General features: G+C 39.6%; 1 protein-coding gene across 4 annotated transcripts in view; it reads left to right on the forward strand.

The window, feature by feature from the left end:
- The window catches only part of rims2a (regulating synaptic membrane exocytosis 2a), a 1,051,530-nt gene that overhangs the window by 835,571 nt on the left and 188,194 nt on the right, over window positions 1-27,765 (forward strand). The window contains exons 21-22 of one of the 4 annotated variants that reach the window (XM_073052040.1): window positions 20,029-20,201; window positions 22,835-23,284. The exons of 1 other annotated variant lie outside the window; for it this stretch is intronic. In XM_073052040.1, the coding sequence (XP_072908141.1) occupies window positions 20,029-20,201; window positions 22,835-23,284 (623 nt within the window). Of the gene's footprint in view, window positions 1-20,028; window positions 20,202-22,834; window positions 23,285-24,661; window positions 24,777-27,765 lie in introns of those variants that run through there. 2 more of the 4 variants (XM_073052005.1, XM_073052022.1) reach the window with 2 other exon arrangements.

Here is a 27,765-nt window from a genome sequence, read left to right on the forward strand (position 1 = left end):
CTGTTCATTAGGGAATCCAATTTACAACAAATGGTCTGGATAATCTCAGATTTCCTTAACACTGATTGCAATTCCAGTCCAAGAAGTCCAGTGAGCTTGTTCACTCCTCATACAATCAAGAAAACCTACACTTGTTTTCTAATCTATGCATTCCAGCCAACTAAAATTCTAAAACAAATTATTTCTTAATGAATTTCACATTGTCACTGAACTACTCTTGCTCATCTCCAAGGAAAAAAAAACAGATGATCTTGTCATTTCATACTCTTTAATGTCCGATGTCTGCATGCTTCAAGGCCTCAGGGCCCCAGTGAATCAAGACCTTTATTTTAACTTATCTTCCTGATTAACATACCTGCTTATTGTGGAGACTGTGGACAGAAAACTCAGTTTTGAATAAGAACATCTGCTTTGAACTCTCTCATTGCGTATAGTTGTCAGTTCACCGTACATCCCTGAACATGACAGAAGGCATGAACAATATGGGTTGCGGCATCCCAAAGGGCAGATATTGTGTTGCACACCTGTCTCAGACAATAGTACAAATATATCATTACCACACTTCTCTACCACCAGTTCATGGGTTCTCCTTCGTGGCATTAGAAACATTAGCTGGGTATTCCCAATACCATAACACTCGTAGTACCATACAGTTCTTAGACAACCACTTGGTTTCCCCACATTCTGTCACTTCCCAAATTGAAATTTGATGAAGTTTGCGGACAACACCACTGTCAGAGGCAATGAAAACAAGTACCACCAGAAAGTATACAAGGTAGTGTGCTGATGCAATCACAACAACCTGGAGCTGAAAGCCTTCAGAACTGTGGAGATGCCTGTCGACTTCAAGAGAAGTGTGTCTCCTCTCCACCCACTTATCAGCAACGACTCTACAGTTAGCACCATTTCAACATTAAGGTCCTTGGCATTGCTATTTTGCAGAACCACATGTGGGAAAACCACATCTCCTTCATTAACAAAAAGACTCAGCAGACTTTGTACTTCTTGCGGCATTTGGTAAAGTTACATCGTCCCCAGAACACATTGGAGCAGAACTACAGCATCCTCACATCAGCTGTTACTGTCTGGTTTGGTGCAGCATCATCTTACAATCTACGAAAACTACAGCAGACCGTCGGCTCAACATAAAAGCTCACTGGCTGCAGTCCACCATTTCAGAGGGATGCAAGTTGGTAAGGCAGCACGAGGCGTAAAAAGAGTTTGGGGCCTTTTGGAACTTTTGGCAGGCTGCAATCAGCTGAGAAGTCATTTGTTGGTAAGGCAGCACGAGGTGTAAAAAGAGTTTGGGGCCTTTTGGAACTTTTGGCAGGCTGCAATCATTGCAAGAAGTCATTTGTTGGTAAGGCAGCACGAGACGTAAAAAGAGTTTGGGGCCTTTTGGAACTTTTGGCAGGCTGCAATCATTGCAAGAAGTCATTTGTTGGTAAGGCAGCACGAGGTGTAAAAAGAGTTTGGGGCCTTTTGGAACTTTTGGCAGGCTGCAATCAGCTGAGAAGTCATTTGTTGGTAAGGCAGCACGAGGTGTAAAAAGAGTTTGGGGCCTTTTGGAACTTTTGGCAGGCTGCAATCATTGCAAGAAGTCATTTGTTGGTAAGGCAGCACGAGACGTAAAAAGAGTTTGGGGCCTTTTGGAACTTTTGGCAGGCTGCAATCATTGCAAGAAGTCATTTGTTGGTAAGGCAGCACGAGGTGTAAAAAGAGTTTGGGGCCTTTTGGAACTTTTGGCAGGCTGCAATCATTGCAAGAAGTCATTTGTTGGTAAGGCAGCACGAGGTGTAAAAAGAGTTTGGGGCCTTTTGGAACTTTTGGCAGGCTGCAATCAGCTGAGAAGTCATTTGTTGATGAAGCAGTGCAAGGTTTAAAGACAGCTTGGGGACTTTCAGGACCTTTTTGTTGTCTGCAGTCATTGCAAGAAGTTATTTCTTGGTGAGTCGGCATGAGCTTTAAAAAGAACTCTGAGCCTTTCGAAACTATTTGGCAAGCTGAAATCAAAACAATTTCTTAGGAACTTGGCAGGGGCCAATAAAAAGAAGCAAGGTGTAAGTGGAACAGCTATTGATGGAGTGGACACTGTTGAAGTGGCCAGGCTTTGGCTCAACAGGCTGAGGAGAGAAGAGGACAGGCTAGAAATTAAGCTTGAGAAGTTAGAGATATAACATGATGGTAGTTAAGGCAGTAAAATGCTCCTACTGTGATATGTGGGATTTCAGGGTATCAAACTGTCTCCCTGTTGGCTACATCTACAGGATGTGCACCCATCTTCAGCTCCTGACTGACAAGGTTAAAGAACTGGAGCTGGAGCTGAATGTACTCAGGACTGTCCAGGAAGCTAAAAATCTCAAAGATGAGACATTTCCTGAGGTGCTTATAGCCAGAGAGCAGGCTTCAGATAGTAGATGGGTGACCATCTGGAGAAGTAAGAGGAGTAAGCAGTCAATGCAAAGTTTACCTGTGGTGATTACCCTCAGCAACAAGTCATTTGGATATTGCTAGAGGGATGACCTAACAGGGGACAGCGGCAGCAGCCAGGCCAGTGGCCATGTAGCAGGCGCTAAGACTCAGCAAGGAAGGGTAAAGTCAGGCATTGTGATTGTGAAAGGAGACTCAATAGTTAGCAGGTCAGACAAGAAACTCTGTGGTCATTAAAGAGATGCCAGGGTGGTGGGATGCCTCCCAGGTGCGAGAGTCCAGGATGTCTCAGTACAGCTGCAGAAGATTCTCAAGAGGGAGGGTGAGCAGCCAGAGGTCAAGGTGCACATTAGCACCAATGACAATAGTCAGGGTCTGGGATATAATTACCATGGTAGATAGAAAAGGCATGTCAAAAGGGCAAAGGTAGTCATGGGGGATTTTAATATGCAGGTAGACTGGGAAAATGGTGTTGGTGCTAGATCCAGGGAAAGGGAATTTGTAGAATGCCTACGATTTGGCTTTTTAGACTAGCTCAAGGTTGAGCCCACTAAGGGAAAGGCAGTTCTTGATTGTGTGCCATGTATTGAACAAGATTTGTAAAGGAACCCTTAGGAAATAGTGATCATATGATTGAATACATCCTGCAGTTTGAGAAGATAAATTCAGATGTATCAGTGTTACAGTGGAGTACAGGGAATTATAGAGGCATGAAAGAGGAACTGGCAGAAGTTGATTGGAAGGAGTCACTATCAGGGATGACTGGAGAACAGCAATGGCTGGAATTTCTAGGGGGCAATTCAAAATGCACATCCCAGGCATGACAAAGTATTCTAAAGGGAGGATGAGGTAACTGCATTGACAAGGGAAGTCAAAAATAGCACAAGAATGTCACTCCACTCATTAAGAATGGAGGGTAGCAGAAGAAAGAAAATTATAAGCCGGTTAGCCTGACTTCAGTGGTTTGAAAGATGTTGGAGCCTATCAGTAAGAATCAGGTTTTGGAGAACTTGGAGCTCATGACAAAATAGGCCAAAGACAGCATTGTTTCCTTAAAAGGAAATCTTAACTGATAAATCTGTTAGAATTCCTTGAGGATAGATGAAGGAGTGTTAGTGGATGTTGCTTATTTGAAGTTTCAGAAGGCATTTGACAAGATGCCACACATGAGGCTGCTTAACAAGATAAGTGTCCATGGTGTTACAGGGAAAATACTAGCATGGATAGAAGGTTGACTGATTGGCAGGAGGAAAAGTGTGAAAATAAAGGTTTTTTTTCTAGTTGGCTGCTGGTGACTAGTGGTGTACTGCCAGGGTTGGTGTTAGGACCACTTCTTTTTACATTATATGTCAATGGTTTGACAGAATTGATAGCTTTGTGGCAAAGTTTGTGGATGATACAAAGATAGATGGGGGACAGGAGGTGTTGAGGAAGCAGGGTGTCTGCAGAAGCATTAAGACAGATTGGGAGAATGGGCAACTAAGTGGCATATGGAATACAGTGCAGGGAACTGCATGGTCATGCTCTTTGTTAGAAGGAATAAAGGTGTGCACTATTTTCTAAATAGGGAAAAAATTCAAAAATCAAAGGTGCAAGGGACGTGGCAAGCCTCGTGCAAGTTTCCCTAAAGGTCATCTTACAGGTTGAGGCAGTGGTAAGGAAGGCAAAAGCAATGTTAGCATTTGTTTTGAGAGGACTAGACTACAAAAGCAAGGATGGAATACTGAGGCTTTATAAGACATTGGTTAGACCACACTTGAAGTATTGTGAGCAGTTTTGGGCCCATTATCTAAAAAAGGATGTGCTGGCATTGGAGAAGGTCCAGAGGAGGTTTGCAAGGATGATTCTGGGAGTGAAAATTTTAACATATGAGGTGCGTTTGATGAAACCTCATGAAACCTATTGAATAATGAAAGGCCTAGATAGAATGGATGTGGAGAGGATGTTTCCTATAGTGGGGAATCTAGGACAAGTGGGCACAACCTCAGAATAAATGGACATCTATTTAGAACAGAGATGGGAAAAAATTTCTTCAGCCAGAGAATAGTGAATCTGTGGAATTCATCGTCACAGATGGCTATGCAATTATATTTAAGGCAGGGGTTTATAGGTTCTTGATTAATCAAGGTATCACAGTTGTGGGGAGAAGGCAGCAGAATGGGGTTGAGAGGGGTAATAAATCAACCATGATGGAATGCCGGAGCAGAATTGATGGAATGATGAAGCAGACTTGATGGGCTAAATGGCCTAATTCTGCTCCTATGTCCTACAGTCTTAAGGTCCTATTCCTGAAGGACTTGGATGTCTCCAAGTCAAAGAAGCAAACAGGAAAAATCTTTGCAGGTATTATTCACCCTACAAACCATTATAGGTCTTTTAAAAACAAAATCTTCATGCCATCTTAAAAGTTGTTTCCTTCAGGCAGTTAATCTGATCAAGCATTCTAATTATCCCCCCTCCACCATCTCCATATTTTACCTCAGTCTCTGCAATGCACAGTAAGCAATTTTATAATACCATTTACATTGTAAATGCATGCTGGTATTTATGTATTTATGCACATTATATTCCATATCTGTACTTTAAACTCTGGTTTAGTCTTATATAATTCTTTATTCTTTATAATTGTTGAATGTTGTTTTCATTGTTGCATCTTGTGCCAACACACCCAAGGAAAATGCTAATAATGAAAAGTACATTTGGCGAATAAAGTTGATCTTTGATCCTATATCCTTGGATATGCAATACTTAATGCAGATGACCATTTGTATAACTTATGTCCTGAAAAGTAAGTCCCAATATCAGATTGTGTTTCAGTGTGATCAACGTAGTAAGCTGGCGACTGTTGAGGCCAGTGAGCATGTTGTCCTGGTCTGCCTTCACAGAAGGGACAGCCATCAAAAAACCTGAATAGGTGAAAACCATGTTTAAGAGGTATGGGACTTCCGGTGGCTGTAATGGAGTAGGTTGCAGTAGCTACGTGACCCAAAATTATTCACTTACTTTGCTGTTTAAACCTATCTCAGTGAGAGCACCATGAGTAGAAAACACAAAAAAAGAGACTACTTTAGAGCTTTGACTGAAATGTTTCAACAAATGTCAGAGAAACTCGAAAAATTGGATAAACTGGATGACTTGGAATCCAAGTTTGACTTGTTACAGAATTCCTTTGACCTGGTTAAATCTGAACTGAAAACGCTTAATTAGAAACTTGGAAGTATACAGCAGACTGTGAATGACCATGAAATTCGTATTAAGCTACACGAAGAATCTCTGCTGGTGTTGCAGAAGGATATCGAAGGTTTCAAGAAAATTTCTAAGGAACAACTTAAAAAATACAACGCGTTACTGAAGAAACTTACAGATTTGGAGACCAGGAACCGAAGGTGCAATATCAGAATTCTTGGGCTGCCTGAAAAACTGGAGGGTAATCAACCTTTCGATTTTTGTGCTCAAATGCTGAAAGATTTATTCCCTGATATATTATCGGAACTACCAAAATTTGAACGCGTTCACCGAGTTACCCCGCATAATTGGGATCCTGCCAAACCTCGCTCTATTATCATTCGCTTTTATGACTATCAGATTAAAGAACAGATCCTTCGTGAATCAAGGAAGAAACGTATATTACAATTTTGTGATCAACAGTTTTGGATCTTTCAAGATTATCCACTGGAAGTTCTAAGAGCTAGACAGGCTTTTAAAGAGGTCATGTCTGATCTTTTGAAGCTTGGCTGTCGCCTTTCTCTCAGAGATCCGTGTAAACTCAAGGTTACTACTTCTGATAATAAGGTTTCTTGGTTTACGAAGCCTGAAGAAGCTAAGTAATTTTTACATAGTCTCCATGCTTAAATTCAACCTTGAGTTGTTTTATGTTAAATGTTTTAATTTCAGGTGTTCAATCAAGTAATTGGCACTTAGTTGATAACAAGGTTTCTTGGTTTTACGAAGTCTTAATCATTTGTTTGATTAAGTAACTGGTGCCTTGTTATCTTTCTAACTATGCAAAACATGCAGGCAGACTGCATCCATTTTCTCTCTTGCTGTTTTCTGCCTTTATATGGGTCCTCTAATGTTACGTTTTCGCAGCTCTTTTTAAACAATATGTTATATTCTCTCAGTGTTATGTTGATTTTTACCTTGCTTTTAGTAATTTGACTGAAAGTAATTATGTAGGGTGTACATGTAGTAATTACTGAGGAATTAAACTATAGGGTGTTTTGCTTTACCTTAAATTCACTCAGATTTTTCCTATCTTTTGATTATTTATACACCTTTCGGTCTTTTACTGTTTTTCAATAGTATAGAATATTCTATACTTATTGCTGGTTTTTGTTTTTTTCATTATTTTGCCATTTTGTCTTTTTTCTCTCTCCCTTGAATGCCTTCAATTAGTCATGTAGGAAGCTATCTAAACCACTTCCCTTTCTAATTATCTTCTATTTGTTTCTTTACTCCTTTTTTTGCACCCGCGAGTATATGTTGTTTTACTTATTGATTTTCCTTATTTGATTTTCCTCATCTGTCTTTCCTTTTTTTTACCAAGACTAATACTTGTATTTTCCCATGGTTTTTTTTCGTAAATAGCGAACTTATTTACTTTGATATTTTGTTTTTGTATATATATATTTACAATCGTTTATTCAGCACAGCTATACATATATATTTTCTGGAGCCACCGGAGTTTTGGGTTGGGAACGTTAGAATTAGTCTTCAGCCTCCCTTGGCTGATCTCTCTCTTTGGGGGGAGGGAGGGGAGAAATGGGTTCTTCCATAAAGCTTGGATGCTTTTACTGTTTTATTTATTCACTATCTACATGTCTGTGATTACCTTTTATACATTACTAAAGGATACTTGATGGATTCTTTTATTAATATACTCAGTTTTAATGTGAAAGGTCTAAATAACCCTGTTAAATGACATAAGATTTTCTCTTATATCCGGAAACTTAAAACTCATATAATCTTTCTCCAAGAAACCTATATTCGTAAAGATGATATTTCATGTTCTTTCAAAGGATGGAAGGGTATACATTTTCACTCACCCTCTCAATCTAGATTGAGAGGTATCTCTATCCTGTTTGATTAGAATGTATCCTTTATTCAACATAATGTAATTTCTGATACAAGTGGGTGCTTTGTTATTGTTTCAGGTAGTCTTGAGAATAACCTAATCATATTTGCGAATGTATACACTCCAAATACAGATGACTGCTTGTTCTTTGAACGTCTTTTCTCTTTTCTGCCTGATTTGAATCTGTATTCCTTAGTGATGGGTGGAGATTTTAATTTTTGGCTTGACCCTATATTAGACCGCTCTTCAAGTAAAACCCCTGTCACTAATAAATCAGTCCTACTTTTTAAATCTTTTCTATTTCAATGTGGTATTCTTGACGTGTGGCGTTTTTTACACCCCCAAGAAAAGGAATATTCATATTTCTCTCAGGTTCATCATATGTACTGTTGGATTGACTACTTTTTTATAGATAGAATCTTGCTTCCACTGGTACGATCCTGTGACTATAAGGAGATTGCTTTGTCTGATCATGCACCTATGCTTCTGGCTTTAAGATTACCTGTTTACTCTGTACCAAATAGAAGTTGGCGTTTTAACTTATCATTGTTATCTGATAAAAATGTTCTAAAGTTTTTGGAAAACCATATTACTTTTTTCTTTAAAGAAAATTTTAAAGGAGATACTGCTGGTAATATAGTCTGGGATACTTTTAAAGCATATATTCATGGAGAAATTATCTTACTCTACCTATATAAAGAAAAAAGCTGACAAAGAAAGGTCTGACCTAGCAGCGATATTAAAAGATCTTGATCGAAAGTATGCCCTTTCTCCAGATCCAAGTATATATAATAAGTGTATTGAAATCCAATCCAAGTATAATCTTCTGCTGACTTACCCAATTGAATGACAGCTGTTGAGAGATAAAACTCAATTTTACATTCACGGGGATAGAACTGGTAGTTTATTAGCCAATCGCTTAAAATCTTTTACAGTTAATCGTAACATCACAGAAATTTTTTAAGATAATGGAACGAAGACATCCTGAAATTAACAACGTTTTTAAAGACTTTTACCTTAAGTTGATTCAGTCTGACTCTTCTTCAGATGATACCTATATGAATGCTTTTTTCAGTAATATCAACATTCCTACATTGTCTGCTAATAGTCTAACACAGTTAGATCAGCCTATTTCCAATGAAGAAGTGGCTGAGCTATACGTGCTTTACATTCTGGTAAGACCCCAGGACCTGATGGCTTTCCTGGGGAGTCTTATAAAACTTTCACTACGTTACTTACACCTTATTTATCCTCTGTTTTATCAGAGTCCTTGAAATCAGGTAAACTCCCTCAATCTTTTTATGAAGCTTTTATTTCTCTTATTCTTAAAAAAAATACAAATCCAGCTGGATGTTCTTCATACAGACTATTTCTTTATTAAATGTTGATGCAAAAATTTTATCCAAAATCTTAGCTCGAAGACTTGAAAATATTTTACCATCTATTATATCACATGACCAGACAGGATTTATTAAAAATCGTTACTCACATTTTAATATATGTTGGTTATTGAATGTGATATATTCACCATCCAAAAAAATATCAGAGTGTATATTATCCTTAGATGCAGAAAAAGCTTTTGATAGGATTGAGTGGAATTAATCTTTTTAAGACCTTAGAAAAGTTTAATTTTGGGCCTAATTTTATTCATTGGGTTCAATTAATCTACTTGTCTCCTACCGCTCAGGTTATTACTAACTTCCAATTCTCTAAGCCCTTTAAATTACAGCGGGGTACTAGACAAGGTTGCCCTCTTAGTCCTTTATTTTTTGCTTTAGCTATAGAACCCTTAGCAATAGCATTTCGAGAATCTAAGGACATTTCTGGTATACTAAGGGAAGGTATGACTCATAAAATTTCATTATATGCTGATGGTATTTTACTTTTTATCTCTAACACTGAAACTTCTTTACCTTTGGTTCTTTCTTTAATTTCCCAGTTTAGTTCTTTTTCAGGATATAAGCTGAACCTACATAAAAGTGAGCTATTTCCTTTAAATGACCTAATGTCATCAAATGCCAAATTTCCGTTCCAAGTTGTTACAAGTCAATTTATATATTTAGGTGTAACAATTACTAAAAATTTCAAGAATTTATTTAAAGAAAACTTAAACCCCTTATTGAATTATGTGAAAAAGACACTTTCTAAATGGACCCCTCTTTCTTTATCCCTAATTGGCCGAATTAATTCGATTAAAATTAAGATTCTCCCTAAATTTTTATATCTTTTTCAGGCCTTACCTATTTTTATTCCTAAGACCTACTTTGATTCTTTAGATTCAATTTTAACATCTTATATTTGGAATAATAAACAAGCTCATTTAAGTAAAGTTTACCTACAAAGAAATAAAGAGATGGGTGGACTAGCCCTACCCAATTTTAGGTTTAACTATTGGGCTGCCAATATAAGGAATATTACTTTCTGGTCCTATTATATTTATTGTAAAGATTGCCCATCATGGGTCTCCTTAGAAGTTAATTCTGTAAAAAATTCCTCTATTGTCTCTCTTCTTGGATCATACTCTTCTTTTTCAGCAAATAAAATAACAGATAACATAATTGTTAAGCAAACTTTAAGGATTTGGGCTCAATTTAGGAAATTTTTTGGTTTAGCGAATTTTTCATTATCATCTCCCATTCTCCTTAATTATTTTTTTATCCCTTCCATGACTGATAAAGTCTTTAAAGATTGAGATGAACTAGGTATTAAGTGTTTTTGGGACCGGCTTATCTCAGGATCTCTTGCTTCATTTGACCAATTGTCAAATAAATTTGCACTCCCAAAAACACATTTTTACAGATACCCTCAAATTAGAGATTTTTTACGTTTCCAATTAACTACTTTTCCTATAGCTCCTGATAAAAATTTACTGGATGATCTTTTAAATTTAAAACCTTTTGTTAATGGTTCTATTACCGGTATCTATAATTTGTTGATTGATTCTAGACAAGACTTTTTAGATAAAATAAAAAAAGCTTGGGAGGATGACCTAAGTTGTCAGATTTCTGATGATAGATGGAATAAAATTCTTAAACGGGTTAATAAATCATCTTTCTGTGCTCGTCATTCTACAATTTAAAGTGGTTCATAGAGCTTACATTTCTAAACAGAAGCTGTCCAGTTTTTACCCGAATGTTTCTCCACTTTGTAATAAATGCAACTCTGCTGATGCCTCATTAATTCATATGTTTTGGTTTTGCCCTAAAATTGAAAAGTTTTGGAGGGAAGTATTTCATACCTTCTCACAACTTTTTAGGGTCCAATTTGATCCAAATCCCCTTACTGCCTTGTTTGGTATTATTGCAAATGAAGATATAACTTTAAATACTCCTAACCTACAGGTTTTAGTTTTTACCTCTCTTTTAGCAAGAAGAGCAATCTTGCTTAAATGGAAGGAGTCTACCACTCCTACACATCTTCAATGGCTACGTGATATTATGTGTTATTTAAATTTAGAAAAGATCCGTTGCTCAGTCTTAAATACAAAACAATCTTTTTAAGATATCTGGGGACCTTTCCTAAATCACTTTTCCAATTTATAATGTATCTATGTGTTGCATTCTGTAAATCTTGTTTTTTTTCTTCTGAATAAAAATATTGTGAAAAGAAAGAAAGAAAGAGGTATTTGTATCTGTTGTAGGGGAAGTGGATCGCTGTAGTCTATCTGCCATACTTCTGTGAGACCACTCCCAGGTTTAATGTGTGCCAGAAGTTTCATCTAGAATCTAAACATAAGCTGGTATAGAGTATACTTTCCTGGTGAATTAAATTGCAATGGTGCCATTTTAGTTCACTCAATGTTGAATTTCACGGTGATCAGAGCTCAGATTTCCAAGTCACCTTTTAGAGGCTCTTGAGGTGAGCAGTTCTTGAGAAGAAGAATGCAAATTATCTGAAGATGCTGTTTAAATTTGCTACATGTGTTGCAGAGACAGTGAGGCAGTTATGGCAGAAAATTAAGCTGCACTACAGTCTGTAATCTTCTTCACTCCACCATCCTGGGGACCAATCTGATTCCAACCTGATAAAACTAGATTGCTTGAAATTATGCTCAGTAAATATCTGGTAAGATGGCAGCACTGTGGTAAACTACATATACCTGTCTGGACACGCCCCCTGCTGACTGCTCCTGTGGCTCCTCCCACAGACCCCGGTATAAAGGCAATTGAGGCCTGAGCCCGGCCCTCAGTCTCCAGGACTTGTTCTTTCTTCCAGTCAATAAAAGCCGATATCTCGCCTTCACGTCTCAGAGAGAGTTATTGATGGTGCATCAAGCACGCTCCGATGCAACGGCTTCTATGGAGTCTACCAAAAGTGTATTTGTCTTTTTTAAATACAATTTTATGATCACAAGATCCTGCCAGACATTAAGAACTTAAAGTACTGCAGGAGAAATTGGAGAAATTGAAGGGGCTGGACATGGTGTAGACTGTGATACTGCCTGCAGCAGAGAGGACATCAGTGCAGAACGGCCGAGTGCAGTCTTTACAGTGAGTGATCATCTTAGTGGCTTTTCTCATGATCACAAGACCCTGTTAGACATCGGTGGTGTGGAATGCTGCAAGTCCAATTCATTGGCTTATTGGCGAACAGCGGGGGAGTTGCATGGCCTTGGTCATAGAGCGCACTGGGCCTCGAGCCATGGTGTCGCCTCTTTGCAGCCGCCAGGGGCAGAGGCGTCAGAGTCGAGCACTCCGTCGGAGTACCGGAGACACTGTGGAGTCCATGCTGGATTTGCTGCTGCCCCCTAGTGTTTCCTCAGCAGAAGAAAAGCTATACTGTGTTCTACTGCAAACTGCTGCAACATTCATGGACTCCAGGGCTTGGATGATTTTTTTTGTGTGTAACTTATTTTACTGGTATCCCATATGTACTTGCTATCTTATATTTGCCATATGTGCCTAGGGCTGTGTATAAATATTGGTTTTGCCCCTTGGCCTCGGAGTAATGCTGTTCTGTTCGTCTGTATTCATGTACGGTGAATGTCAATTAAACTTGAATTTGAACTTGAGCTTGAACTAAATTAAAGCAATATTTATAAACAGGACTAATTGATCCCATGACCACTATTTCAGACTGAGTTCTGTAATCCTGACATATCCAGTTAGAGTATTTAAAAGGAGGAAAAGACTCCATTACAAACCTTAGAATGATGAACCTCAAAGTGTTCAATTACAGACGACCACTTGCAACAAGGTATTTATCCATTTCAGCTTGACTAGACCTCCCCACCATCACAGATGTCAGTCTGCAGTCAATTCAATTTATTTCAAACAAGTGTAAGCTGAAAGTAGCAAATGCCAATGTGAAATTTACCTGGTGAGGGATAAGGGGTTAATGAGCCTAAAAATCTGAGTATTTTCGAGTAAAAGTAGTTTATTTCTGCTAGAGATGTCAGGATTTTAGATGTAAGATATACGAAAACTGCTACCTTTTGAAATGACATGCTGAATTTAATTAGTATTTCTATTGATTGAATGTGCCTACTCTAACGTCATATCTCCAAGGCTGACAGGAGAACCAGGGAAAGATTGTTATCCCAAAAATTCTACCATTAACTCCGAATTCTTGCTAATTTAAGTCAAGTAAGAAAGAGGAAATGTTACTTTAAAGCAGGGGTTCCCAACTGTTTTTATGCCATGAACCCCTCCTGTTAACCGAGAGGTCAGTGGACCCCAGGTTGGACCCCTGCTTTAAGGAAGCCAGAAAATAATTGAGCTTGACAGACAACAATTGCTATCTCAAACAAGAGCTTCAAATAATTCAGCTGGAGAGGAGAAAAAAGCTGAACCTGGGAGAATGTTGCTAATTGCCTTTCAACAGTTTTAAGCACAAAACATTTTGTTTGCTCTCCAGGTGTTGTAGTTTTGTTGTCATGGGATTGACAACTACATTATAATATTGGCATAACAGGGCCACAAAGAAAACAAAGCAAAATAAGTTTATACTTAGTGTAAGAGCCATGCATCTGTCCTCTATATGCGTTGTATTATGTGTTGTACGTTTATTATGATAACTTGTTACATAAGTTGGGGGGGCGTGGTAAAAGCAAAGGGAATAAGTTTTGTCTTCATGCTTTGTTCTTTGCAGTTGGTAGCAACTGAGGGCTGATGGAGACCCTATTTTTTGCTTAATGCTTAGCTTACATTTGGGTATTGTGGTGAACTACATATACCTGTCTGGACACGCCCCCTGCTGACTGCTCCTGTGGCTCCTCCCACAGACCCCTGTATAAAGGTGATGGAGGTCTGAGCCCGGCCTCTCTGTCTCCAGGATGTAGTATAGTGGTCACTCACTGCTTGTTCCTTCTTCCAGTCAATAAAAGCCGATACCTCGCTTTTACGTCTCAGAGTGAGTTATTGATGGTGCATCAGGTATGCTTAAGCTTCATCGCTTCAAGGTTTTATGTTTGCTAATCGGTAATAAAGGATTGAATACATATCCTCAACTTTTGGAGCAATCATCACAGGAGTGAGGGCGCATCATGCAAGTGTAACAAATCCATAGGGTCACCGGCAACAGCAGTATTGGTTTGGTCTGGTTTTGCCAAGAAGACTTACTGGGGAATATCCGTTTGCCATAGTAAGAGCATGATGATGTTGCCTTATTGTACCTTAGAATGTTATGATATTTTAATAGGGCAATAGTTTTGTAAGGGCTAATGCTTGAAGCTTTGCTGAACTGCTGTATGAGCTGTTACCAGGAGTGGATAGGTAGATTATTTATTTCAAATAATGAATAATAAGGCAGGTCTGATGTTATCAGTTGGAACATTTGGACCCCAATAACTGTTTCTTCAAAGAGACTGCAAGCCATTTGCACTAATTATTTCCAAATAGAATACCAAGGACTAAAGATTAGTAGTTAGCATATTATTTATGCTCAGTGGCGTCATTGTCAGGAGGATTGACTGCAAATGGTCTTGGTACCATCACCTACTCTGAATATTGGTCGATATGTCGAATTCTTCAATCACGGGATAAAAGAGAAAAGTGAATTCTCCTGTCACCACAGCCAGCTGCACCTCAGATATTTAACGTGATGGAGAAGGAGGTAAAGGAGGTGAAGAATTTATGCTACCGCTTATAAAGATTACCACAGCTGCACCTAGAGAAGGTATCTTGAAGATCTCATCCAGTGAGATCATGTGGAATGAGAAAGGTGCAATCATTATGATAGGGTTATACTATAGGCCTCCCAATAACTAGCAGGAACTAGAGGAACAGCTACCCAGGCGCATCATGGAAAGACTGTAGAATGGCCAATGTTGTTTCTTGTTTAAAAAGGGGAATGGAAACACTATCATGCAGTGGATAGTGAAGACTGCTGAAAACATTGGGATCTCTCCCTCCCACCCCCACCCCCCATTCGGGACATATATCAGAACTGCTGCATTAGCAATTCTTTGTCACAGACCCCTTCAATCCTTCCCAAAATTACATTGACCTCCTGCCATCATGCAGAACGTACTGCAGCATAAGAGCCAATATTGTTGGGCTGGGTAGCAGCTTCTTCCCCAGGATGCTAAACTTTAAAACATTCTGCCCTATGTACACTCTGTCTGAATGCTGCACTGCCCACCTCCCAACTCACTGACACAATCTCATCCTGCATGGGTCAACTTTCATCTTTCATTGCTACTGTTTTCACATATTTACCGTATACAACTACTTTTTTATTATAATGCTGTAAGCAACATTATTCTGTCTTACGGTAAACATGTACCTCGCACTTTACGTCAGCCTGTCAATCTTCAGGTCCTGCCACGCAAGGATTGCTGTTAAAACTATTTTGTGACCATACGTGCTGGATTGGAACTATACGTGCTGTGTATGACTATATGGACTGTGGTTTTCACCTTGGCTCCAAAGGAACGATGTCTTGTTTAGCTGTATACATGTGCATGGTAGAATGACAATAAACATTAATTGTACTTGAAATGAGCTGATGAACCTTGCTTCAGGAAATTACTTGATAATATTCTTAGGGACGAGATTGCAAATGCATTTGGAAAAGCCTGGAGTTATTAGGAAAAGACAGTACTGTTTTGTACAGGGGAGATCCTGCCTCACTGTTTTTGAGGCAGTGACAAAGATGGTTGATGAGGCTAGCACAATGGATGTTGTCTGCACGGACTCCGGTAACATATACGACAAGGGCTCATGGTAGGCTGATTCAGAATAAGGCACATGGGGTCCATGAGCACTTAAAGGTCTGGATTCAAGACTGGTGTGGCTGGAGATCATGGAGGGGAGTGGTGGAGAGCTGTTATTCTGGTTGGAGAACTGTCACATTGTGTTCTGCAGAGATCAGTACTGGGACCTCTTGTTGTTTGTGATGCATATAAATTATTTAGATAAAAATGTAGGCCAGTTTGCAGATGACACAGAAATTGGTGGAATTATGGATTCTGAGGAAGCCTATCATAGGATTCAGCAGAATATAGATCAGTTGGAAATATTATGAGAGAAATAGCTTCATCTGGTTAAGTAATGGGGTGTTACATTTCTGGAGGTCAAATATAAGAGAAATGTATATAGTAAATGACTGGACTCTGAGGAGCACTGATGTACAGAGGGATCTTGGGTGTAAGTGTTTGCTGTCTGAAAGTGGCAACACAAGAAAGTAGGGTGGTAAAGAAGATATATGCATGCTTTCCTTCATTGCTTAGGGCATTCTCTCTCTCCCTCTCCCTCTCCCTCCCTCTCTCGCCCCCTCTCCCCCTCTCTCTCTCTCCATCGTGCTCGTTGTTTCCAGAGGAAGGTCCCTGGGTTCTGATGCTCTCTCCCTCCCTTGATGTTGTTAGAGGATGGTGCTAGAGTTCTGGGTCTTGGGCAAGGTTTAATCAATGTGGTTTGTGGACGGGACTCTGTAGTTCCCGTTACGATGTGTTTCTGCTTTCTGGGTGCTCCTTTATTTTGGGCGATTTTGAATTGAAGCAACCTGCCGATAATGAACACTGAGCTAAACTGGATATGCCTGGACTCTTGATTTTCTGTGTTATTCATTCTTCTTTTGTTGCCATTTATGCAATCTGTTTCTTTGCACATGGTTAGGCTGGGGGTGGGCAGTGGTTGATGTATTTCCTTGCGCAGTTTCCCTGGTTTTCTTTGTTTTGTGATTGTCTGTGGGGAAGACAAATCTCAGGGTTGTATACTGCATACATACTTTGATAATAAATGTACTTTGAATCTATGAATCTTTGAGTATAAGAGATGGCTACTCATGTTGCAACTGTATAGAACGTCAGTTAGGCCACATTTGGAGTACTATGTGTATTTCTGGTGCCTACACTCTCGGGAGAATCTTATGGCTCAGCAAGGGTACCCAGATGCTGCCTGCATGAAGTATTTTAGCTATAGGGAAGGTTTAGACAAACTTGGATTGTTTGCCTCTGGAACCTTGCAGACTATGGTTCCTGATAGAAGTTTATAAAATTATGAGGGGTCTCAATGAAGTAGATAGTCAGAGTCTTTTTCCCATGTGCTTTATGCTTTTGAATCAGTCTACCATGAGCCACCTTGTCATGTGTGTTACTGGAGTCAGTGCAGACAACATCCACTGTGCTAGTGTGGAAGTGTCAAATATTGGAGGGCACAACTTTGAGATGATTTGAGAAAGGTTCAAAGGAAATTTGGGAGGCAGGATTTCTACACAGAAAGTGGTAGGTGCCTACAACGCATCACTATGAGTGGTGGTGGAAGAAAGTATGGTGGTGATGTTTAAGAGGCATTTAGACAGACACATGCACAGGCAGTAAATAGAGGGATCTGGGCTATGTCCAGGCAATGAGACTAGTTAAGATTGGTGTCAAGGTCAGCACAATCATGATAAACTGAAGTGCTTATACCTGCACCATACTGTTCTAAGTTATGTGACTATTTTTAAATAGTCAGAGTTGCAGAAATGAAATTGGGTTGCACATCCAACATCTTGCTATTATGAGACTGATCTTTATGGTCTCCTTATTAAATCCTAATTTTATATCTGAGTCTTCTAACAACATTCTGATAATGATTTTGTGTTCCATATTACAAAATATAAACGAATCATAACCATCAGCTCATTTTCCTGGACACTGTAAGGATTCAAGGAGGTAGCATATGGTTGAGCTTCTAATGGAGCAGGTGGCACAGGACATTATCACTGTAGTTGTAAGTCCTTTTTCATCTGAAGTCCAACAGAATCCTTGGACGGGAAGCAAATACTTAGTATTTTTATCACGTGAACTGTAATGAGAAAACCATACCAATGTTTGTTGGTAAACATGGCTAAAAATAAAGGATTTTCTTTATCTTAACAGCTGACATCACACACAAAAGTTTTAACCTGCTCAGTTTGAGAATTGAGCAGATCCACCTGGAGGCACCATGGTTCTTCTTTGTATAAGCAATAATAATATTGTATCTTCATTACAGTCTTAAACTGAGCCATAATAGGGAAATCTATGGTGATTTTCTTGTTTGATCAAACTCAATGGTAACATAGTTGGAGCTGGAAACATAGAAAAATAGGTTAATTTTAGTATATTTTTAGAAATCTTTGGTCTCCCACTGACCGAGGCTTTCTTTCACCCTGTTGGCTAGAATGCCCCAATGCTCTATCCCTCAGTCGTGGCTTCAATTCCATTGGGTTTCCAAGTACAAGCCAAAGAGCTCTTGCCACATACTTTCAACAACTGATTGGTACTAAGTACATGGAAGTGTGTTTAATTAATTATTCATCAAATGTTGACCTCACTGATAAAATAGTATTTATAATTGATTCCTAATTGCCCTTGAGATGGTAATGATGAAGTGCTTTTCTGAACCTCAGCAGCTTGGTTGGTGAAGGCACTCAGGATGATTGTTTTGTGAACTAGTAATAATGGTGATATATTTCCATGCTAGGATAGTGCATATCCAGCATGAAAATACGCAGCGATTATGTTCCCATGCACCTACATCTGACACTGTAGACAGTGAAGATTTAGAATGTTGAATGAGGTGCCAAATAAGTGAGATGGTTAGACAAGATGGTAGCAAGCTTCTTATTGTTGGAGGTCCATTCATCCAGATAAGTGCAGAATTCCTGAGTTTTACCATGCAATTGATGGAAAGCTTTGAGGAGTCAGGGTAGATGAGACAATTAATGCAAAGGGAAAGGGGTGGCTTGGCAGCATAGTGGTTAGCATAATGCGACTATGGCGCCAGCGTGACCCAGGTTCTGTAAGAAGCTTATATGTGACTGCATGGGTTTCCACCATGAGCTCAGGTTTTCTCCCTCATTCCAAAGACGTACAGGCTAGTATGGGTGTAACTGACAGTATGGGCTTGTTGGACCAGAAGGGCCTGTTATTGTGCTATGTTTAAAAAAAATAGCTAGCTTCTGACCAAAGCAGGTCCAATGAAATTTCTAATCATTAGTGACATTTGAGGTGTTGATGAATGATTCTGTAATGGCAGTCTACTAAATATCAAGAGTAAATTTGTGGATTCCCTTTGGAGATGGTCATATCTTGGCACATGTGGCAAATATTGATACTTTCCAGTTAAGTTCAATTGTTACCTGGCTTATTGCATGGTCTGAGACTGAGAGTGAAACAAAACACTGGAACAGTCAGTGAACATTCCAAATTCTAGTATTGTGATGAAAGGAAAGTTAAAGATGAAGCAGCTGATGATGGTTGACCCTAGGTATTGTCCTGAGGAGTTCCTGTGGAGCTGTGATGATTGGCTTTTAGTATTTTCTTTAAGATGATTATAACTTCAGCAAGTGGAAAGTTTTTTCCTTGATTACCAGTGATTCTGTTTTACATGGCATTTAACCTATTACACTGTGTTAAATGACACCTTAATTCCTGGATTCACATGGGCAAACATCTACTTTCTAAATATTTGGTCCAGACTTTAATGACATCTGAAGTTGCAGCCCAGTTGTAACTCAAACTGAGCATCATTGAATATTAGTAAGTAAATGTCTGTTGATCAACTGTTGATATCATATTCCATTAACTTGCTGATAATAGGGAGATACTGATGGACTGGATCTGTCCTGTGTTATTGAGTAGTTGATGTGTGTTGCTATACAAAGTCAATTTGGACAATCTGGACATTCCTCTGCATTATCTCTGGGATGTTGTTGGGACCCATGGCCTTGTCATTTTATGAGATCTTTTAAAGTGAATCAAATTCCAGATATTATCTTCTATAATAATGGTACTTTGGAAGCAATTGCTCTATGACTTTATAAAAAGGAGCGTGGTACTTCTACTGAAGATGACTGGAATCACTTAAGCTTGGAAGTTAAGCTTTCCTAAACCGCAGGTTGATCAATTTAACATCAAATGGATACTACTTCACCTGAGCCTTGGACAACTCTTAGCCTGCCTCCTTTTAAATTTGAACTAAATATTGTTATCAGCATGATATGAAAACTCAATGCTTTGGAGTAACATATGAATGGAAATAAGGACATGAGAACAAATGAGAAATTTTATCTTTGACTTAATGATTAAAGTTATTGATATAATTTCTTTTCAATAGCATCGGTTGGGACGGGACACACACCGAGGGTCAGATAATATCTCTAACAAGTCATCAGACAGCGATGTAAGTGACGTGTCTGCCGTATCAAGGACAAGTAGCGCTTCACGAATGAGCAGCACAAGTTACATGTCTGTGCAGTCTGAACATCCTCGAACAACCAGGAAGATCAGGTGAGACCCAGTGATGGTGTTACCTTATGTAGAACATTACTCAATTCATCTGTTTCAGGTTTAAACAGTTTGATTAATGAGATAGTACTTCACTCTTATACCTTAAGTAAGTTTTATATTTGGAATGTTGCTTCATTTATACAACAACCCATTTCAGACATTCAGAGACCTCAGTATTATAACATTATTGCTAAGCATTGAGATAACCAGGGTTGCCTGGTGCAAATGGCAATGCTGAGTCATTAGCACTCACAAAGACACTGCACAGCAAATAGCATTGTTATTATACACTAGACAACGTTGTTTATATAATGAAACAAATGTGTTCAATAGTGCAGCTTCAGAAATATCTTACACAATTGTCCATTGTGTTTCACTCTTCAAAAGACTGCAAGAAATTAGTTAAGAGCAGATGGATAGAGGAAAGGAGCTTAGGGGGATATGGGCCTAGTGCAGTTAATTGGGATGAACTGGGTGGGTACCAGGATCTGCATGTACTTGTTGGGCCAAAGGGCCTGTATCCACGCTGTATGGACTCTAGAAGTAGGAGCTGGAATAGGACAGTTATTGACACTTCCAATATCATGATTAATCTTGTATTCCATTCACAACTCTCTGTACTGCTTCTGTTTCCCCACCAGAATCCACTGATTACCTTTGCATAAGTTTCTCTCTGTATGTCTTTAATGTACTCTGCAGCAGAAATATTCATACTCCTTAAGGGTAAAGAGTTCCATTTGAGAACAGTCTTTTGAGCACGTAAGTGTCTCCTCATTACAAATTGGCCATCTACTTACTTTAAAACTTTAAGCCCCGTGCCTTGACTCCACATTCTCACAACATCTACTTTGTAAAGGCAGTAATTATTATGAACTGCATCACTCTAGCCCAGGACTTCCCAACCTTTTTAATGCCATGGACCAATGCCATTAAGCAAGGGGTCCAAGGACCGCAGGTTATAAACCCAGCTCTGCCTATGCTGACAGTTCTGAGCAAAGCCCTGAGCAATTACCCATTTAAACAGCATGAAGTCTGGGATTCCCACAGTGGCAGTATCTAATACAAAATTCTTGAACTTCCAAATTCAGATTGCGAAGTCTGCCACTATACTTTTGGATGCCAAATGCTTCTGAATGCCAACATTTCTCCAATGTTTCTTCACATCAAAAATATACATTTTTCTATAATTAACCAGTTTGTAAATCAAAGCAGTGTTGCAAGCATCTTTCATTTGGAAAAAATAAATACTAAAACAACATGTTATTCTAGTAATCCCTTTCACGAAGAAGTGTATTGAATATATTCCAGATTTCTTATGGAAAAACAAAAAAACAGCTTATTTGTTGGTGACCAGGCAAAGATTTTTCTTATTCCATGCCCATGCTCTGCTGCTACCACCACCGCCACCAACACTACAAGTACCATCACTAACATCACTATAATCCCCATTTACAAGACATTTACTTATTACAAGAGACACATCTCTACATTGCAATTATTCCAAGGGCCAAAATAGCGAAGTCAATTTCATTTTTGTTTAGATTAGTGTTTCCCCTTACTGCCAAACTTGAATTATAACCGTGAAATTAGGAGAGTGATAATGGGAAGAGCAGCTCAACTTGTCTTCTAAAGGAGCATATTGTGATTTTTCGGGGTTGGCATAAGTACATCAACAGAGTATAAAAGCATTCAGTTGAGTAACAAATCAGTTCTTAAGTATGTAACTAGTTACTTATCAAGCTGGTTATGCTCTCATTTCTTATATTTCACAGCTACAATAAATATTAGCAAGATTGTTAGAAAATAATACAAAACATCTATGTTGTTTGCATATCACAATGTTAGTGTAGAATTTACAATAGAAGAGCTACTTCATAACTGAAGTATGTACTGTGTATCAACTTTTCCAACACTACTTCTGGTCAGGTTGCCTGAATAGCACCAAATCAAATGCTGCCATTAGCTCTAATTCATTACTTTCTTTTGTCTCTTGGATTTCAGTGCATTGGTGCTTTCTTATTAATATTGCTGATCCTCCCATACACAAAATACCACATGGATAAAAGATGTTTAAAGGTTAAAGCAGAATTAGAAAGTAATCGTTCTCAATATGAAGGCCTTCTTAGATAAAGATAGATTTGGTTTCTTTTTGCAATTGGATTTCCATGTGCTCCTCAGATTACTGCCTTGTCAATGAGTTGAGTCAATAAACCAACATTTAAAAATCAGGTTAATGGAAAACAAAGTCATAGATCAAGGGCCCAATTCTAGTCAAGAGGCATCAGCATTGCTGGTCAATTGCTATATATTATATATTTATGTGTAAAGCTACAATTGTTATTGTTGAAATACAAATTCATAAAATAATATTGTAATAGCATTTACAAATATTTGGTTTGTTTCTTAATTAAATCTGGTATAGAAATAGATATAAATTATTGACTGTACTTAGAATTATTCTGAATTATCTGTGATTTGATACAAAACAATGTTTATTACATAGATTGCTTGCTTGTTTAATTTTAGTTTATTTTTCCTTTTGGAATTCTTTCATTCCTTTAATTGCAGCTAATATCATTTTTTTGTTTTATTCTGTCTTGCATGCCTCCATTATTTTGCACTTTGATCTTCAGGCGGTCAAAAGCATTAGAAGAAAAGAAAGAGGGAGGGGAAGAAGGGAACAAGGAAGAGGCAGAGCTGGAGGCTGAAGTAGAGGAGGAAGAGGCAATAAAGAAAGACGGGGAGGAGGAGAAAGCAAACCCCGATGAGAATAAAGAGGATAATGAGGATATGGGGCAAGAAAGCAAACCAAAGGAAGAACAAGAGGAATGTGAGCAAGAGGAACGCGCGGAGGTGGAAGAGAGGGAAGAGGTGAAAGAGAAAGATGAGGAGGAGGAGGAGGCAAAGGACAAGGAGCAGGAAGAGAAAGTGGAGGAGGAGGGAGAAAAAGAGGTGAAGAAAGAGGATGAGGAGGGGGTAGAGGAGGAGGAGGAGAAGGAGGAAGAAGAAGAGGAGGACGAGACAGGGAAGAGACAAAGGAATAAAGAGGATATGCAAAGGCGATACTCTGAAAATGATGTCAGGTAAAGTCTAACCCCCATGTAGCTGGTTTAAATAGCCTTAGAGCTAACTTTAAAAGATCCTCATCCCCTACTGCCTCATTGCCCTCCTCTGTGTGGATCCAAAGAATTCCCTTCTGTTTGTGTGACCATTATCTATTTAGTGTAGCAACAACCTTTGCTGTGTGCGCCCTTTTTAGTTAATATTGTCCTCTTCGCTTGTGATCACATGCAGCAGTTTATGTTGACTAAAAAGACAAATAAGTTCTCTTCTAAAGTTCAAGGCCATCACTGAAAATTTTGAGTAATCCTGGTGTTGACTTATTTTTGGTGAAGATTGTAGGTGATTCAGAGGTTACTTTCACAAAAGCATACTTTTATAAACCACATTGAGAAATGGCATGTGCTCTCCTTTTACCACCATCCTTCCTCGCTACAAATTCAGCCGAATAGAATTAAATAGAATGCAAGAATGGCTACAGAGTACAGATGACCAAATGATTGACATTGGGAATAACTAATCCACAGTTCCAAGCTGCTGGTGGGAATGGCTGACTGCGGCTCTGATCACTGTCAGCTGACTTACTTATTGACAGTAAATATGGCTTTACAACACAGAGATTCTTTCACAATAGATTGGTGTCTCTGTTCGTTGTGTCACAAAATAGACAATTTGTTCAATCACCCTTGACTCAATCCTAGTCCTGGCTCTATTATTAACAATTAGAATGATGTTTCCCATAAGGGTGGAAGTGAAATTTAAATACAAGTACAACTACCTGCTGTTCTGTCATGCACTGCCCCACAGTTTGATGGCCTTGCCAGTGTGCTCAGATTAGATGACTACACAGTAATTAACAAATGATGCCAAACTGCATTGTCAACTTGGTGACAGTAGCGAACATGCAAAAGTAATTCTCGTGTTGATGATTACTGAGATCATGGTGGCTTCCTCTTGCTACTTTTAAGATGTCATAGTATCTGAATATTTCAGGAATATCAGTGCTTTATACCAAGGTATTAAAGGAATCAGAAAGCCAATTTGGTTACTAGGAATATACCCAATAATGGATTGAAATATATGATGTCTTGTTAAGTATTCAGCTGTTAATATGGTGCTGTAGCACTGAGGTTGTAGCGTCCAGAAGCTTGGCAGTTTCAAGGAAACCGCATGAACAGATGCGGCGTCGTTCATCTCCGGTCCAAAAACGTTTGGACCGTCGGGGTCACCAATTGTAGCGGTGTGCTACACGCAGCGCTAAAATAACGACACGGAGTCGGTAAACTGCAGTCAAAGATAAAGTTTATTCCAACTTCACAGTCTTGCTTTAAAGCCTCCCTCCCCCGCCGGATGCCTCGAGAGGCACGTACTGACACCGCCTCAGGCTTTCTCCCTTTGTTCCGGACCTAGCCTTTGTGCCTGCACGCTGGCTAATTATCAGCCGGTTCGAGTGTGCTAATAATTGGGTCGCCACAGTGCAGCAATTGACTCTGAGACAACTGACAAAAAAAACAAGTAAGTGGGAGAGATATGATATTGCAAGTTGTTGTTCGCTGGAGTGCACGGTCTGAAGGGTTGATGAAAGCAAAGTCATTCACCAGTTTCACAAGGAATTTGTGCTTGAAAAGTAAATATTTACCCAGCTATGGGGAAATAGCTGGGGAAGGGGAATATGGTAAAGTTCTTTCAGAGAGGGAGCCGATCACAGTGGGAAACTGTCCTCTGAAATTCCTTGGCCTGGACATTGTTTTGTAACCACCTGGATACACCTATTAAATCAGCAGTGTATGTTGGCCAAAAATAAAACTCTGCACTAGGCCAGGGCATAATGTGCTGATTAATTCATTGCACAGAAGGCAAAGAGTGGTTGTAGACGGGTCATATTCTGCATGGTGGTCGGTCACCAGTGGTGTGCCTCAGGGATCTTTTCTGGGACCCCTACTCTTTGTGATTTTTATAAATGACCTGGATGAGGAAGTGGAGGGATGGGTTAGTAGATTTACTGATTACACAAAGGTTGGGGGTGTTGTGGACAGTGTGGAGGGCTGTCAGAGGTTACAGCGAGACATTGATAGGATGCAAAACTGGGCTGAGAAGTGGCAGATGGAGTTCAACCCAGATAAATGTGAGGTGGTTCATTTTGGTAGGTCAAATATGATGGCAGAATATAGTATTAATGGTAGGACTCTTGGCAGTGCAGAGGATCAGAGGGATCTTGGGGTCCGAGTCCATAGGACACTCAAAGCTGCTGAGCAGGTTGACTCTGGTTAAGAAAGCATATGGTGCATTGGCCTTTATCAATCATGGGATTCAGTTTAGGAGCCGAGAGGTTATGTTACAGCTATATAGGACCCTGGTCAGACCTCACTTGGAGTACTGTGCTCAGTTCTGGTCGCCTCACTACAGGAAGGATGTGGAAACCATAGAAAGGGTGAGGAGAGAGTTACAAGGATGTTGCCTGGATTGGGGAGCATGTTTTATGAGAATAGGTTGAGTGAACTCAGCGTTTTTTCCTTGGAGCGATGGAGGATGAGAGGTGACCTGATAGAGGTGTATAAGATGATGAGAGGCATTGATCGTGTGGATAGTCAGAGGCTTTTTTGCAGAGCTGAAATAGCTAGCATGAGAGGGCACAGTTTTAGTGTGTTTGGAAGTAGGTACAGAGGAGATGTCAGGGGCAAGTTTTTTTTACGCAGAGTGCATGGAATGGGCTGCCGGTGCTTTTAAGAGACTCCTGGATAGGTACATGGAGCTCAGAAAAATAGAGGGCTATGGGTAACCCTAGGTAATTTCTAAGGTAGGGACATGTTTGGCACAGCTTTGTGGGCTGAAGGGCTGTATTGTGCTGCAGGTTTTCTATGTTTCAATGATTCTATTTACCAAGGAGAAGGATTTGGGAGATAGAGAAGGCCAAGTGAAGCATGGTAATGTGCTGGAACATTTTGAGATTAAGCAAGAGGTTGAGCTGGGACTTTTGAAAAGCATTAAGAAGGATTCATCACCAGGGTAGAATATTGAAAGAAGCAAGTAAAGAGATTAAGATGTACAAACAAGCTGGATCAACTCAGCAGGTCAGGCAGCATCCGTTGAAATGAGCAGTCAATTTTTCGGGCCGAGACCCTTCGTCAGGACTGAAGAAGGAGGCGGCAGGGGCCCTATAAAGAAGGTGGGGGGGAGGGTGGAAGGTGCCAGGTGAAAATCCAATCAGAGGAAAGATCAAGGGGTGGGGGAGGGGAAGCAGGGAGGGGATAGGCCGGAGAGGTGAAGAAGAAATGAAAGGGGAAAGCACTATGGGTAGTAGAAGAAAGCAGAATCATGAGAGAGGTGATAGGCAGCTAGAAGAAGATGCAGAGTGAAAGTGGGATGGGGGAAGGGAGAGGGAGGGAATTACCAGAAGTTGGAGAATTCGATGTTCATACCAAGGGGCTGGAGGCTACCCAGATGGTATATGTGGTGTTGCTTCTCCAACCTGAGTTTGGCCTCATCATGGCAGTAGAGGAGGCCATGTATGGACATATCCAAATGGGAATGTGAAGCAGAGTTGAAATGGGTGGCAACCGGGAGATCCTGTCTGTTGTGGCAGATGGAGTCAAGAGATTGGTGCTTTGACAAAGATCTTTGTATCCTCACTAGCGACATGTGAAATCACAGAGGACTGGAGAGTAAAAAATGTTGTGCCTTTGTTCGAGAATGAAATAGGAATAATCCTGGTCACTAGAAGCTTCATATCCGTGGTAGAGAAACTAGTGGAGAAGTTACTGAGGGATATGTGTTTGGGATGCATGGCCTGCTTCGGGACAGTCAGCATGGCTTTGTGCAGACCAGAACAGGTGTTACAAACTTGATCAAGTGTTTTAAACAGATGATAAAGGAGCCTGATGATGTTAAGGTGTTTGTCTCCATCGACTTTATTAAGGCAATTGGTAAGATAAAGATGCATGGTATCACGGGTGAATTTTAAGTTTTGATTTAGAACTGACTTGCCACAGAAAGCAGAGAGTAGGGGCGGAAGGCTGTTACCCTGGCTGTAGGTCAGTGACCAGTGGTGTTCTACAAGGATCTATATATATCAATGATATGGATGAAAGTGCAGATGGGTAGATCATGAAGTTTACAGGTGACACCAAGACTGGTGGAGTTGTGGACAGTGTATAGGACTCTCGAAGAATACAGCAGGATATAGCTCAGTTACAAATATAGTCAGAGAAATGGCAGATGGAGTTTAATCTACGCAAGCGGGAGTTGTTTCACTATGGGAAGTCAAGTGAAAAGAGAAAGTATACAGTTAATAGTAGACCCCTTAATAGCATTGAGGTACAAACGGATCTTGAGGTCTAGGTACAAAGTTCACTGCAAATGCCGAAACAAGTGGATGAGGTGGTTAAAAAGGTGTACTTGCTTTCATTAGTAAGGGTGTTGAGTATAAGAGTAAAGAGGTCTTGCTTCAGCTATGTAAACCACTCGGAGTATGATGCACAGTTCTAATCACCCCATTATATGAAGG

The sequence above is a fragment of the Hemitrygon akajei genome, chromosome 1 (assembly GCF_048418815.1).
Source record: "Hemitrygon akajei chromosome 1, sHemAka1.3, whole genome shotgun sequence".
In the NCBI taxonomy this organism is placed as follows: Eukaryota; Metazoa; Chordata; class Chondrichthyes; order Myliobatiformes; family Dasyatidae; genus Hemitrygon; species Hemitrygon akajei.